General features: G+C 43.2%; 1 protein-coding gene across 15 annotated transcripts in view; it reads right to left on the bottom strand.

Moving 5' to 3' along the window:
- svila (supervillin a) overlaps window positions 1–15181 on the bottom strand; it is a 160174-nt gene that overhangs the window by 61512 nt on the left and 83481 nt on the right. For 14 of the 15 annotated variants that reach the window (XM_031298250.2, XM_031298242.2, XM_031298252.2 and 11 more), the window contains 3 exons: window positions 14860–14925; window positions 13562–14084; window positions 11440–11605 (listed from right to left, as the gene is read on the bottom strand). In XM_031298250.2, the coding sequence (XP_031154110.1) occupies window positions 11440–11605; window positions 13562–14084; window positions 14860–14925 (755 nt within the window). The remainder of the gene's footprint in view (window positions 1–11439; window positions 11606–13561; window positions 14085–14859; window positions 14926–15181) is intronic. The other variant, XM_031298244.2, reaches the window with a different exon arrangement.

Here is a 15181-nt window from a genome sequence, read left to right on the forward strand (position 1 = left end):
AAAAGAGACTTCAGATACAGTATTAGGGGACCACTAAGGCCTATATAAAAGAGACTTCAGATACAGTATTAGGGGACCACTAAGGCCTATGTAAAAGCATCCAAAAAGCAGCATGTCATAGGACCTTTAAGGCATATGACTGGTAATTGTTGATTTTGTTTAGATATGCCACATTGTAGCCTAAATATATAAAAGTCATTATTGGTCGGACTATGTATTTTTATTATTATTTCAATTGTTAGTTGTTGGCACTTGACCCTAAACACGTTCATAGCAACAAAAATGACGGGGAGATACAGTTAGAAAAAATGTATTATGATAATAAAGAGGCGTTGTTTACTTCATAGGCTGTGTACCTGTGTTATTATATTAGCTTGGTCACATAACAGGGATATACCCAAAAGATGTATCCTGGATCATTCAAAACTTTCATTTGTTTAAAAAAGTGCTAAATAAATATTTTTTGACTGAAAGAGACAATTATATTGTTAATCACAATTATTTCTGAGGCAATAAACTGAACAGCAACATTTGGAATTATTACAGCTCTACATGTAGTCTATTAAATGACTTCTGTAAAACTGGGATTACATAAAGCACATAGAAGATTCAAAGATCACAAACTGAAGCATAGTGTGAACAGATGTTCAGTTATTGAGCTCTTATTTCTGAGTAAGGAGCAGACAGGACCCATAATGGAGGGGTCAGTGTGTTGGCAGTGCCCTCTGACCCTCTAACAACCACCCCTCTGTGACTCAGTGAGGGAATGTCCTGTTCTGCCCCGGGGGCTGCGCAACAACGCCCAAAAAACAGGATGAAAGTAACAGTGAATAGATGTTGCCAGCTGGATCTGGAACACAGATCCTGCCTCCAGTAAAATCCTCTGAAAATGGGAGAGAGTCAAAGCTGTCGTGACTAGGGTTGGGCATCTTTTTGATTTTACCACTTTTGATTCTTTCTTTTCGATTCCGGTTCTTATTGATTCCGATTCTTTGAGGGGGGTGTCAATACACAATGCGAGTCCCCACACGATGTGAGTTGCGCATGTGTAGAACGGCCGCCATCTTTGACAGCTAGCTATGGCAACACCACTTGGACAAACCACAGTTTCCGACCAACGAGATACGAAACGCAAACGGGTATATATATCTTAGGGCTGTCAAAATAACGCGTTCATTTCGATTAATTAATCTGAGAAAAAAATAACGCAGATTAATCTAGTCCATATTGACGTTTGACCCAGAGCCGTTCTAGCCAGCATTGGACTGTAAAATGAAGGAGGGAGACGAGAATGTGCTGTCTGGATCATGGAATCCACAAGCGACAGCAGTCGGCGGGGACGAGGCAGCCGGCAGCTGCCTTCAACCTCCTACCTAACAGTCGGCTCTATCGCCTAGTTTTTATTATACTAATAAAGTGTTTTTAAAACCAAAGATACATTTTTACGTGTAAGTAAGTATTAGCCTCACGCTAATTTATCAAGACTAGGCCTACCGGCTAAACTAACGCTAGCTTCATGGCAACCTCTACACCTGGCGAGTCCCCACTCCCCCTCAGGATTTCCTCGTTGTTCAATAATACAAACAAAGAAATTGCTGACCTCAGGGAAGATGTTCGTCGGCTTTCCGAGGACTTAAAAACCAAAGATGCTTTGTTAACCGCCTGCTTGGACGTGGCTCATAATCAGTCGCTCCGGATCTCATCTCTCTCGGCGGCCTTCCAGGATACCGCGCCATGGGACCCAGCTGCCTGCCCACGCCCATCGTCCTGCTCGACACCGGTTATCAAGCCACCCTGGACTGAGGTGGTTTGCGGCCGAAAGAGAGCCTCGGGTAGGGCTCCATCGCCTCCTGCCCTCAGCCTCTCCAACCGCTTCAATGCTTTGTCGGAGTCGGAGCCGGTGGTGGCCAGTGCGGCTCACCGGGCTCGCCCCGCTTCAAAGCAGACTGACCAGCCGTCGTCACGGAAGACGATTGCTACCGCGCGGTGAAAGCTTCTGAGGGATGCGGTAGTCAGACGGTCCGGTGGCCTACACTGCCTGGATCGGCCAAATGACAACGTTCCTCAAAAACAATCTCCACAACCGAACGGTAAGCAATCTTCCTCTTCTTTTCCCTGCCCATCTGAAACCGACACTGACTGTTTTGCTCCCGTCACCGGCTACCCACACCCCCCCACTCCTCGTCCGCTCTTCCCCCTAACCACAGTAATTATTGGGGACTCCATCACTAGAGACCTACGGTTTCATAATGCTGTCACACACTGTTTTCCCGGAGCCAAAGTTGCAGACATCCTGGCTAAAGTTATGGACCTGATACCCTCATTTCCGACCTCTATCAAAGGCATCGTGGTCCATTGTGGACATAACGACATGTCCACTTGGATTCAGGAGTGTGAGCGCACAAGGCGAGACTTTACCACTCTCATTGAGGCTTTAAAAAGCACTGGGAAGTCGGTTTTTATTTCGGGCCCACTTCCATCTCTAGGTCGCGGATCAGGCCTCTTTAGCAGACTACTCTCCCTTAACACCTGGCTCCAGCTCACATGCAGTATTCACAGGATAGGTTTTATTGACAACTTCAATCTGTTTTGGGAACGTGGCTCCCTGTTCAGCAGGGATGGGATTCATCCCAATACACGCGGAAGCCAGATGCTACGTGGAAATTTGCACCACGCCCTGCATACCCAGACCTCTGATTGACTGTTTACATCCCGTAAACACTCCCACAAGCACACTGACCAGACACACTCTCCCAAAGTCAATAATCAGAGATACAGCGCTACACGCCCCTCTGTGCTCCCTTCAGAGCAATCACCCATTCATAATCCCATAACCACCGTGTCTGTCCCCCGACTGAGACCGTTTAAACCAAACGCTAACAAAAGAGGTGCTATACTAAACAACCTAATTGGAATTAAAACAACCACTGCAACGATAGAACAGAATAGGAAAATCAAATGTGGACTATTAAATATTAGATCTCTGTCATCGAAAGCATTATTGGTAAACGAATTGATATCAGATAACCACATTGATTTATTCTGCCTCACCGAAACCTGGCTGGGCCATGACGAATATGTTAGTTTAAACGAAGCCACTCCTCCCAGTCATAATAATACCCAAATTCCACGAGGCTCAGGCCGAGGAGGGGGAGTTGCAGCCATATTTGACTCGAGCCTGTTAATTAATCCTAAACCTAAACTAAATTATAACTCGTTTGAAAGCCTTGTTCTTAATCTTCAACACCCAACATGGAAAACAGTACAGCCTATTATATTTGTTGTTGTTTACCGAGCACCAGGTCCATATTCTGAGTTTTTATCTGAATTCTCAGAGTTTTTATCATGCGTAGTCCTTCAATCAGACAAAGTACTTATTGTAGGTGATTTTAATATCCATGTGGACATTGAGAGCAATAGCCTTAGTACTGCTTTCAATTCACTGCTAGATTCTATTGGTTTCAGTCAGAGGGTGCATAAGGCCACGCACTGTTTTAACCACACCCTCGACCTTGTGCTAGAATATGGCATCAAAATTGACGATTTAATAGTATTTCCGCAGAATCCTTTATTATCAGACCATTTTTTAATAACTTTCGAATTCCTACTACCAGACTATACGAAATTAAATAAAAGTTTCTACACTAGATGCTTATCTGACAGTGCTATAGCTAAATTTAAGGAAGCTATTCCAACAGCACTTAACTCAATGTCATGCCTTAATATAACAGAGGACTGTTATGTTAACTCTAGTCCCTCCCAACTTGATAACTTTATAGACGGTGCCTCGGCCTGCCTACGGACTACTTTAGACTCGGTTGCTCCTCTCAAAAAGAAGATGAAGGAAAGGAAACTAGCACCTTGGTATAACTCCCAAACTCGCAAATTAAAACAAATCTCACGAAAACTTGAAAGTAAATGGCGTTCCACCAAACTGGAAGAATCTCGTGTGGATTGGCAAGATAGTCTAAAAAATTATAGGATGGCCCTCAGAAATGCCAGATCAGACTATTACTCAACACTAATAGAAGAAAATAAGAACAACCCAAGGTTTCTTTTCAGCACTGTAGCCAGGCTGACAGATAGTCACAGCTCTATTGAGCCATCTATTCCTATAGCTCTGAGCAGTGATGACTTCATGACCTTTTTTAATGATAAAATTATAACAATTAGAGAAAAAATTCATCACCTTCTGCCCACAGCTTCCAACGACTCACCATTGGGCGCAGGAGGGCTAGAGAGAACGATAAGACCTGATACTTATTTAGACGGCTTTTATCCTTTAGACCTCCAACAATTAATGTTAAGGGTCTCTTCAGCTAAGCCAACTACCTGTCTCTTAGACCCCATTCCAACGAAGCTACTTAAAGAAGCACTACCCGTGGTCAACACCACATTACTAGATACGATCAATATGTCCTTATTAACGGGTCACGTACCGCAGTCTTTTAAAGTAGCTGTGATAAAACCTATTCTGAAAAAAACCCACCCTCGACCCTGAGGTCTTAGCCAACTATAGACCTATATCTAACCTCCCGTTTCTCTCCAAAATCCTTGAGAAGGTAGTCGCTAATCAATTGTGTGACTTTCTGCATAGAAATAGTCTATTTGAAGACTTTCAGTCAGGATTTAGAATGCATCATAGCACAGAGACGGCACTGGTGAAAATCACTAACGACCTTCTAACTGCTGCTGACAAAGGACTTGTCTCCGTACTTGTCTTATTAGATCTTAGTGCTGCATTCGACACTATTGACCATACCATCCTCTTACAGAGACTGGAACATTTAGTTGGCATTAAAGGAATCGCACTAAGCTGGTTTAAGTCCTATTTTTCTGAGCGATCCCAATTTGTTAATATTAACGATAAACCATCCAAATACGCTCAAGTTAGCCATGGCGTTCCTCAAGGCTCAGTGCTTGGACCAATTCTATTCTCTTTATATATGCTTCCTCTAGGCAATATTATTAGGAAACACTCAATTAACTTTCACTGTTACGCAGACGACACCCAATTATATCTGTCAATCAAGCCAGACGAAAGCGGTCAGTTAGCTAAACTTCAAGCGTGCATTAAAGATATAAAATCCTGGATGACCCACAATTTTCTGATGTTGAACTCAAACAAAACGGAAGTTATTGTGCTGGGACCCAAGCACCACCGAACTTCATTATCTAAATATATAGCTACCCTAGATGGTATTGCCCTGGCCTCCAGCACTACTGTCAGAAATCTAGGAGTCATTTTTGACCAGGATCTATCCTTTAACGCCCACTTAAAACAAACCTCAAGAACAGCCTTTTTCCATCTTCGTAACATTGCCAAAATCAGGAACATCCTGTCTCAAAACGATGCTGAAAAACTAGTCCATGCATTCGTAACTTCCCGGCTGGACTACTGTAATTCTTTACTATCAGGCTGCTCAAATAAGTCCCTCAAGACCCTCCAGCTGATCCAGAATGCTGCAGCACGTGTTCTGACAAGAACTAACAAAAGAGATCACATTTCTCCTGTATTAGCTTCTCTGCATTGGCTTCCTGTAAAATCCAGGATTGAATTTAAAATCCTTCTCCTGACCTACAAAGCACTAAATGGTCAAGCACCATCATACATAGAAGAGCTTTTAGTACCTTATTGTCCCACTAGAGCACTGCGCTCCCAGAACTCAGAGCTACTTGTGGTTCCTAGAGTCTCTAAAAGTAGAATCGGAGCCAGAGCCTTCAGCTACCAGGCTCCTCTCCTGTGGAACCAGCTCCCAACTTGGGTTCGGGGGGCTGACACCGTCGCCACATTTAAGAATAAACTGAAAACCATCATCTTTGATAAAGCTTATAGTTAGGGAGTGAGGAGTTGCAGCATAGTAGAGTAGAGTAGAGGGAGGCAGGAAGTACAAGCCCGTTCCGGCAGGGGAGAGTACGAGCCCGGTCCAGGGCCCCTCTCTTTAGCCTGCCTCTCTTAGTTATGCTATTATAACTCTAGACTGCTGTGGGAAGCTCCTTCCAAGGACACAATGAGCCGCTCCCTCTTCTCTCTTTTCACTTGTCTCCTTTTGTGTGCATCTTAGTCCCAGAAATGCCTGTTACTAACCTAGCTCTGGGGAGTTTTCTCCCCGGAGTCCCTTTGCTTCTTCTTCACCCAGAACATCGCCTTGGAATTGGGTGGCACCTACACCGGGGTCCTGGGTGCAGCTGACGCTATGGACTTACTACACCCTGCTACGCTCTGCGTTTCCCCGCAGTGTCCGACTGCGTCCTGCCGCATCCAACCGCGTCCACCCAGGCTGCTGTGCCACACTACACCCCGTAACGCCCTGCTGTGCCCTACTATGACATGAACTACTATGACTACCATTGTGATCACTGCTTCACTATCTTTATTATGACTATTATTGCCACCATTCACCACTCCCCCAACTGGTGCCGTCAGACACCGCCTACCAAGAGTCTGGGTCTGTCCGAGGTTTCTTCCTAACAAATAAAGGGAGTTTTTCCTTGCCACTGTCGCAATAGCTACTGCTAATGCTTGCTCTTGAGGCAACCACTGTAATAGTTGGGGCTTCGTAAAGTACAGAGTTTGGTCTAGACCTACTCTATCTGTAAAGTGTCTCGAGATATCTCTTGTTATGATTTGATACTATAAATAAAATTGAATTGGAACATTTACTTGTAAAAATCTTCTTCCTGCCAACCCTGGCTACCGAAATCTGGAGCCACTGATATGTCTGCTCTTCTCTCTGATGCTCTGAAACAGCAACTAACGTTAGCCTACAACTAGCTATTTAACACTATACTCAACAGCAGCTAACGTTAGCCTACCACTAGCTAGTTAACACTATACTCAACAGCAGCTAACGTTAGCCTACCGCTAGCTAGTTAACACTATACTCAACAGCAGCTAACGTTAGCCTACCGCTAGCTACTTAACACTATACTCAACAGCAGCTAATGTTAGCCTACTGCTAGCTATTTAACACTATACTCAACAGCAGCTAACGTTAGCCTACCACTAGCTAGTTAACACTATACTCAACAGCAGCTAACGTTAGTCTACCGCTAGCTATTTAACACTATACTCAACAGCAGCTAACGTTAGCCTACCACTAGCTAGTTAACACTATACTCAACAGCAGCTAACGTTAGCCTACCGCTAGCTAGTTAACACTATACTCAACAGCAGCTAACGTTAGCCTACCGCTAGCTACTTAACACTATACTCAACAGCAGCTAACGTTAGCCTACCGCTAGCTACTTAACACTATACTCAACAGCAGCTAACATTAGCCTACCGCTAGCTAGTAGCTGGATTAAAAACGGTTAAAATGCTGACAGCTAACGCTGAACGGTGTAAGTTTGACTGTGTTTTACTGTAGAGGATTCAACACCGGGATGTAACCATAGACAGTATATAAGAAGAGGATGTAACAATCTGCAGCTGCTGCTGTCGGAGAAACAACACAGACGGTGTGTTCAATGAAACTGGTAAACTACAGCCTTGTGGTGCATTTGAAGTTATTATGTCCTTTTCCCATCTGATGGTTGTTTTTGTCGTTCAACAGCAATTTACTAGTGAAATAAGTTATTGTTATACATTATTATTAAATAATTTAATTTTGACCATATGGCCTTAGCAATAAACAAGCCATTCTTTAATGTCACCGACTGTTGTTTAGTACCCTTTTTTTTCTCTTTTTACTTTCTTAAAAAGTATCGGTTCAGGCACCAAAAAATTATGTATGTGATTAATTAATCACAGAGTCTGTAATTAATTAGATTACATTTTTTTAATCGATTGACAGCCCATATATATACATATATAAACACACATATACACACATATATATATATATATATATATATACATACACACATATATATACATATATATACACATATATATATATATATATACATATATATACACATATATATATATATATATATATATATATGTATAGCACTGAAACGACAAGTTAAGTTTAGAAAAAAAGATTGTGGTTTGGATAAAAACAGTCCCAAGGAACAAACACGCATTTCTTAGATGAAAGCATTTTGTTTTTGCACTTCGTCCAAGTGGTGTTGCCGTAACTAGCTGTCAAAGATGGCGGCGTGTCCTGACAGGGGGGAGTTGAAATGGGTCACATGCCTATTTTACAAATAAGAGGAACATTTTTATTTGGGGTTTAATGGTTGTTTACAGGTTTACTGGGCTTTTTCAACATAAAATAGAGCCACACTTTAGAGCGCCGCTTACTGTGTTCCATGGCTGCAACACAACAAGCACCTGGAAGTACGGTGGTCGCTACGGAAACCAAAACCAGCACGTGTTAAATTGGAGCGGATGATCGGAACTAAATTTTTCGAAATGATTACAATTAAAAAACAATTCCACTGGAATCGTAATTTTTGAAACGATTTCCAAATTGGAACCGGTTCTCGATGCCCAATCCTAGTCGTGACGTGGTGAAAGATTGAGTGAGATGCGAAAAACTGGAGGAGACTGGATCAGGCAACACACACTTTAACACCAGTTTACATGTACTTGCATTATGTCATCAATCAATTCAGAGTGACCCCTGCCTGCTGTGTTTACCAGTCAAACCAGCAGACGAAGCTTGTTAACACAACCTGACATAACGAGACTTATGTAATCACTTCATTTGTCAGGGAATCCAATACTGAGCTTCAGTTAAAAGTCAAAGTTAAAATGTACACCATGAGCAAGTACATTTAAAATGCACTGCACTGATTTGATCTCAAACGCAGGTTGTGTGCTTAAGTAACAATATGCCAAAAAAGAAATCTCAGAAAACGGACACAGTTTTTCTTTCTGTCTGGAGCAATCCAGTATTGTATTGTGTGTGTAGCAAAGCCTAATATATCTTCTTCCTCTGTGACATAGAGCTCCATCGTTGTCCAAAATTTTAAAAAACACATCAGTAAGCCACACTGTGGCACTTGGTGACATGTTCCTTCATTACCATGAACACACACACGGTTTTGACTCAATCCCACATACAGCGAATGTGCATGAATTTGCAGCTGAAATAGTAAAATGCACTTTTTCCTCCTGTTTGAGTAATGTGGTTAACAGTGTCCCATCTGTTCTAGTATGTTCATGACCTGAGTCTTACATCTTCAGAAGGAACAAAGGGTGTCACCATTTCAATTCTAAATGGAAAACTGGTGGAAATGAGCTTTGAGTTTTAATTATCGAAATCAAAAGCAAAGTCAGCGATTCCCCCATTCAAAATAAATGATTTTAACATGGCCTTACGCTTTGGCTACATTGAACGCGTGAGAAATGGGGACCGTTCACGAAGTGTATGTGCCGCGGAATGTATCTTTTAACTGGCTACACCTGCTGCGCACACGCGGCGTAGGATTGTGAGTCACAAGCGAGACGGAGAGTTTTCCCTCTGGGATTATTGTTTCTTCAGTTTTTTGGAGAAGTTTTTTTGGCTGCGAAAATTTCAATTTACTGTCGGTGTAGCCAGTTTCATTGATTATAGTGGAAGCGTAGTGTTGGAACATCCGCTCCGCATACATTACGGGTGCAATGTAGCCGGCCTGTTAGTCTGTGGTACATTCTAAAATAACTATTATATCACACTTGATACTTGTAGCCTATCTTTTTAAAGAAGAATTTGAAAATGTGAATGACAGTTGTTAGGACATAAAACCAATGATCTCTTGATCTTTACCAATCAAGACTATAGTCTTACAATGGCATTGCCGTCAGTGCTGAAAGAAAAAAAAAAAGTTTAGTTACCCCTAGTACCACTAGTAGGAAACAATGGCCTGAGAGCCACAGGCAGGTAAGGCTAGTATTGAGAGATGGACAAACAAATTGTTGGTTTTGGTCTTCCATGGGATTTGTGGAGAATAACTAAAACATAGAATATCACCATCCTTATCCTATAATGAGTTGCTGTAATATAGCGAAACACCAGTAACATGACTCCCTCCTGTGTAAGAAATGAGGTCAGAAACACAAAATTTGAAAATATAGATCTGGCTATCACTGATCTGTCGACCTGATGAAACAAATTCAGATTTGTGATGCTAAAAAATGCTACATCATTATGAAATGACCAGCTTCTGCAGGCCCACAGGATTGCCTGCAACATTCTTAATGTAAGGATATCCATTTATCTCATTAAATTAGATTCATGCATTACGTTTAGAAGCATTAAAGGCTTCAGTATGAATGTAGTCCATTCTATCCCTTCCAAATCCAGCATACTGTTGTGGATATTCCACTCTTTGTCCTGGGGAGCACAGCAGCAGCGGCTGGAAATGAAAAAACTCTAACAACCCACTAACTCGCTCTGTCTCGTCCTCACCATCTCAATTTCTGTCTCCATTTAACCCACATTTCAAGCAGAGAATGAAAGGGAATCTTCTCTTCCTTCAGCCTTAGCTTGGGTGGCTATTTACAGACCAACTAGTCTCACATTGCCAGACCTTTCTCCACAGCGCTGCTGAGGAAGGTCCACACAGCATAGGAGAAAAACGTGCTCTGGTTTATTGGCATTTCTTTAAACCAATCACAATCGTCTTGGGCAGCGCTAAGCACCGGACGCTAGGGATGTCCCGATCAGGTTTTTTTGCCCTCGAGTCCGAGTCATTTGATTTTGAGTATCTACCGATACCGAGTCCCGATCCGATACTTCTATAATAATTCAACTTTATAATACCTCCAGACCGCAGACATACTCGCGCTTTCCGCTTCAAGCTGCTTCCGTGTTCTACTTTGCCGGCATTTAACCAATAGCGTCTCTGCAACAAAGTGATGTCATGTCGCACGCGTTGCTGTTTCTGTGTGGAGTCAAAAGGGTCTAACTCTGTGCCACTGCATAACTATAGATGTGTTAAAAAATAATGAGAATATATATACATATATATCCGAGTCCTGATCGGGAGGTAACGTCCGATTCCGATCGAGTCTGAAACCACGTGATCGGGCCCGATTTCCGATCACGTGATCGGATCTGGACATCCCTATCGGACGCAATACTGGTGCCTCTGCAAAATAGCCTCGGGAAGGAACTTGTTTTGGTGGAACATGTGTACGTTCAAAAGTTGGACAGATAGTCTAGCTAGCTGTCTGGATTTACCCTGCAGAGATGTGAGGAACAGTTAACCACGGAATACCAACACAAAGAAAGCGGAAGGTGACGGACATCCAGCCTGAAAATGAGGGCCATCCAGCGGATCTTCCAGGCAGTACAGAAGCAATCTTCTTAATGAATGGTCGTCGACATAGACTACTGACCAATTGATCCAAAAGGAGTATATTTTCGGCCAAGCTGATGAAAATTGCATTCAGATTTGATGGAATATTTACCAGTGCTTGCACATGGCCATACGTAGAGAATAGCAACATTCTGGATGCACGAAAAAGAAGAAAACAGCAGCTGGCCACAGCACCAGGCTCACCTCTCTTTGATGGACATGTGTCTGGCCATCATCAAGTTGCGCAGCTCGTCTTCCTCCTCCGGCTGAACCAGGCCGTCTGTGTGTGTGTCTGCCACAGGAGGCTGACACACGCTGCTGGGCGAACCAGATGCTGCTCTGGATGTCACCACAGTGGACCCCGGCAGCACTGGGAGCACACACACGCACAGTGGGGTGAGTAAAATCAATAACTTGACAGCAACACATAAATGTTAACATAGTTTCCATTGGGGCTGGGTATCATTTAAAAGATTACGATACCAGTACCCTTTAAAGTGATACCAATACTTGATCATTTTATTTTCTACTTCATTCGTTACCCATCATATGAAAGCGAGCATTTATCTGCAAAAATTAACACCACCACACAGATTTTTACGCACATTCATTTTGAAAGTATTCAATTATTGTATGAAACTGGACAACTCTGTCAAATACGCCACACTGGACTTAACCAGTGGACAAACCACAGACTGTATGGGTTGTAGCCGCTGCGGTAGTGGGCCAATCCCACGTCGCATGAAATCAAAGAACGCTTGCGGTGATTGGCTGCAAGCAAATCCATACAAAGAGTAATTGTTTTCGAGATCTGGGTATAAAACGGATCGAACGTAGGCATCGTTTGACTGTAGAAGTTCCGATACTACTTGGTACTGGGTTATTTTATGATGGACTAGATTAGATAAAATGGCATTATTTTTCTGATTAGGAAGGGCATAAATAAAGAACAAAATATGTTAAACACGATTCAAAATGCATTCTGCAAATGGATCCATGTATCAAACTCCTGATATTTACCATCTAGGATACATCTCTCTAAATAACACAATATTCCAAAAGTTCCATGACTACAGGATTTTGCATTAAAGTACAGTCATGGCTGTAACAGTGCAAACTCAGCAGCACAAAACAGCGTGGAAGCCAACATCTTTCATGCTTACCAAGAGCCTCTCATCTGCCTGTGAGAAGCAGCGCAGACACTTTTTCACAGCTTCAAACCTCCTTTTCACAGCTGTAATCAAATAACCCACGCTGTTTTGAAGAAACACTGAAGCTCGCTTGTCGAGGCTCTACTGCCTGGTTTTTGTCTGTGCATCCACACTGCTCTATCACGCCACAAAAACCACAACAGTCCTCTTGACTGATTTCTCTGCTCTCGGACAGGTTGTACACTTACTACAGAGACAGTCAAAGTGTTTGGCTCGGAGTTACTGCCGCTCAGACATAAAGGAAGCTGAAAACCCCAACCTGAATGCAACATTGTCACAGTCGCAGGAAATGTGGGTGAATGAGAAATGGTTGTTGACTGTGGACTGAAAGTGACTCCGGTGTTTATTTAGTCTTACAATTTGCTTTTTAAATATTTAAAAGGGCCACGTCACTCTCCTATCATGCATCACTTTCATTTCTTAAATTGTGTACTGGTAAACACACAACCACACACCTTAATAAAATACATGTAAACCCTGATATTTAAATGCTGAATGCTAACATGACAATGTGTTGAACACTATAACATGCTGAGGTTTAGCAGGTGTAAAGTTTACCATGTTCACCATCTTAGTTTTGTGTGTTAGCATGCTATAATTAGCACACAGTCTGACATTGGCAGTGGTATTATTTTATTCTTACAGATGGCTCATTAAATATGTATTGCCCACTTCCTTCAGCTATCCAGCATCACTTTCTTGTTTTCTGTTAAAGAACACTAATATCCAACAGCCTCTCACTCTGCACAAGTTTGACTGCAGAAAGTAAAAAGCTCAAACAGATCCTCAAAGCAGACCCCCCTTGCCCTCTGGGAAAAGATACAGGACAATCAGATCCAGAACCAATAGACTGCCCCCCAGGCAGTCAAAAGCACAAACCCTCCTCTCCATCTCCTTCCTATATAAATACTTATAAACCTCAAAACACTGGGCATGCAATAACCTCATGTATATAGTGCCACCTCATCGTGCTTATTTAGTTTTCTATTTTACTATTTACATTTTTCTATTTTGTTGTGATTTTCTATTTCTGTTTGCAATTTAAACTGTCATATTCAGAGCTATGATAATAAAGATCTATTTCATCTTTTCGGTTCCCTCACTGCAGTTCTTACCTCCACTGATGGCCCTGTTCTTCTGGCCGTCTGGGTAGTGTGCTTCCTCCCTTAGATACGCCTCCAGCCTCTCTTGGCGCATGTGGCTCTCTGAGCTCTGCACGGCTCTGTCTCCCCACCCTCTGGCCAGCCACTCCTCCTCCTCCTCCTCCTCCTCCTCCTCTTCCCCCCGCCTCTCTCTTCCAGTCAGGGGCTGGGGCAGAGCAGCCTGCCTGACTGCTCCCTCTGGAGAGGGAAGCTTCCTCTTCCCTGGTCCCCGATCAGCTCCGTCTTCTCCCTGCGGAAGGATTTGGTACCTCTGATGGTCCGCGGAGTCCGGGGACCTCCAGGGGGGGCCTTCTGGGTGGTGAGGGGGCAGAGACCTGTCAGCGCTGGGGGGCAGGGGTTGGACCCGGGCTGCCGCTCTGGTTATGTGGATGTCTCCAGCATGGTCAGTGGAGACAGTGCCTTCTCTCAGAGCAGAGGAGGAGGAGGATGACGAAGTGGGGAAGGGTCCCAACCGAGAGCCTGTACCGTTTTGAAGCTGTGTAACGGAGAGGTAGAAAGAGACACAGGCAAAGAAAAAAGTGGGTCCTTTTGCCAGAGAGGCTGAGAAAAAGGTCAGGCAAACTGCACACACACACAACAATCGGAGAGAATCACGCTGACTAATCACTGCCTGCCTGACCCACTGCACTTCCTGAGCATCAAAGGGCAGCCTCTCTCGCCGGTCATTTGCAGCCCACATCACAAAGCCATGCCATCAGCCCCCCACACCCTCCACACAATGCATCCTGCTGTAGCCAAAAGACATACTTTTTCAAATTCAAAACTGAAGTTCATGAACTAACCTGACATTTTTGCTGAGTAATAAATGACAAGCAGCAGTAAACATCCATGGAAAGCACAGAAAGATCTTGTACAAATATTCCTTTAACGTCTTAATCTTTTGCTTCAATTTCCTCTGCCATGCTTCCCCTCTGTGAAACAGTTGCCAGTTTCAAACGAGCGGATGGAAAGAAGCTGCTTTCAGTCCGTGTGGTGGTAAACAAGAGTTATGGTGCTTTTGTTCTCCTATCCTCCACCACAGAGGCCATCCACACATCACAGCCTCCTCATTGACACAGCCGGATGATGAAATCTGAGTCGGAACTTACTCAGAAGCCGGGCAATTGCGCTGTACATTCATAATTACATCACACAACATAGATATGGGAAGCCATACAGCACGTATTCACAGAAACAAATGGTCATTTCTGAGAGGAGTGCCCCAGCTGTGTCTCAGGCAAATGCATGGCGATTGTTCGGAGGAGCCTTACTTGTAAGTGCTCTACTGGGCTGTCACACAGCTCCTGTTCATCCCTGACGTCTATGTCTGAAGGCTCCTGGAGCAGAAACACGCACAGGCTACAATGCTTGGTTCATGTATTCTCTTACGTACCGTATTCTCTTTCTCTCTCTCTCTTGTTTAAAGCAGGAATGGGTTGTACTGCACCTGTCAGATATATACTTATACATTTCATATTTTCTTATTATATCTTATGCCTTTTTTATTTGACTTGGTATTGCAATTTGACGACTGCTACTGTCACCATCTTCTCCCATTAAAAGTTTGTTTGTGGAGTTTTTCCTGATCCAAAT

Source organism: Sander lucioperca, chromosome 23, assembly GCF_008315115.2.
Source record: "Sander lucioperca isolate FBNREF2018 chromosome 23, SLUC_FBN_1.2, whole genome shotgun sequence".
Lineage (NCBI taxonomy): Eukaryota > Metazoa > Chordata > Actinopteri > Perciformes > Percidae > Sander > Sander lucioperca.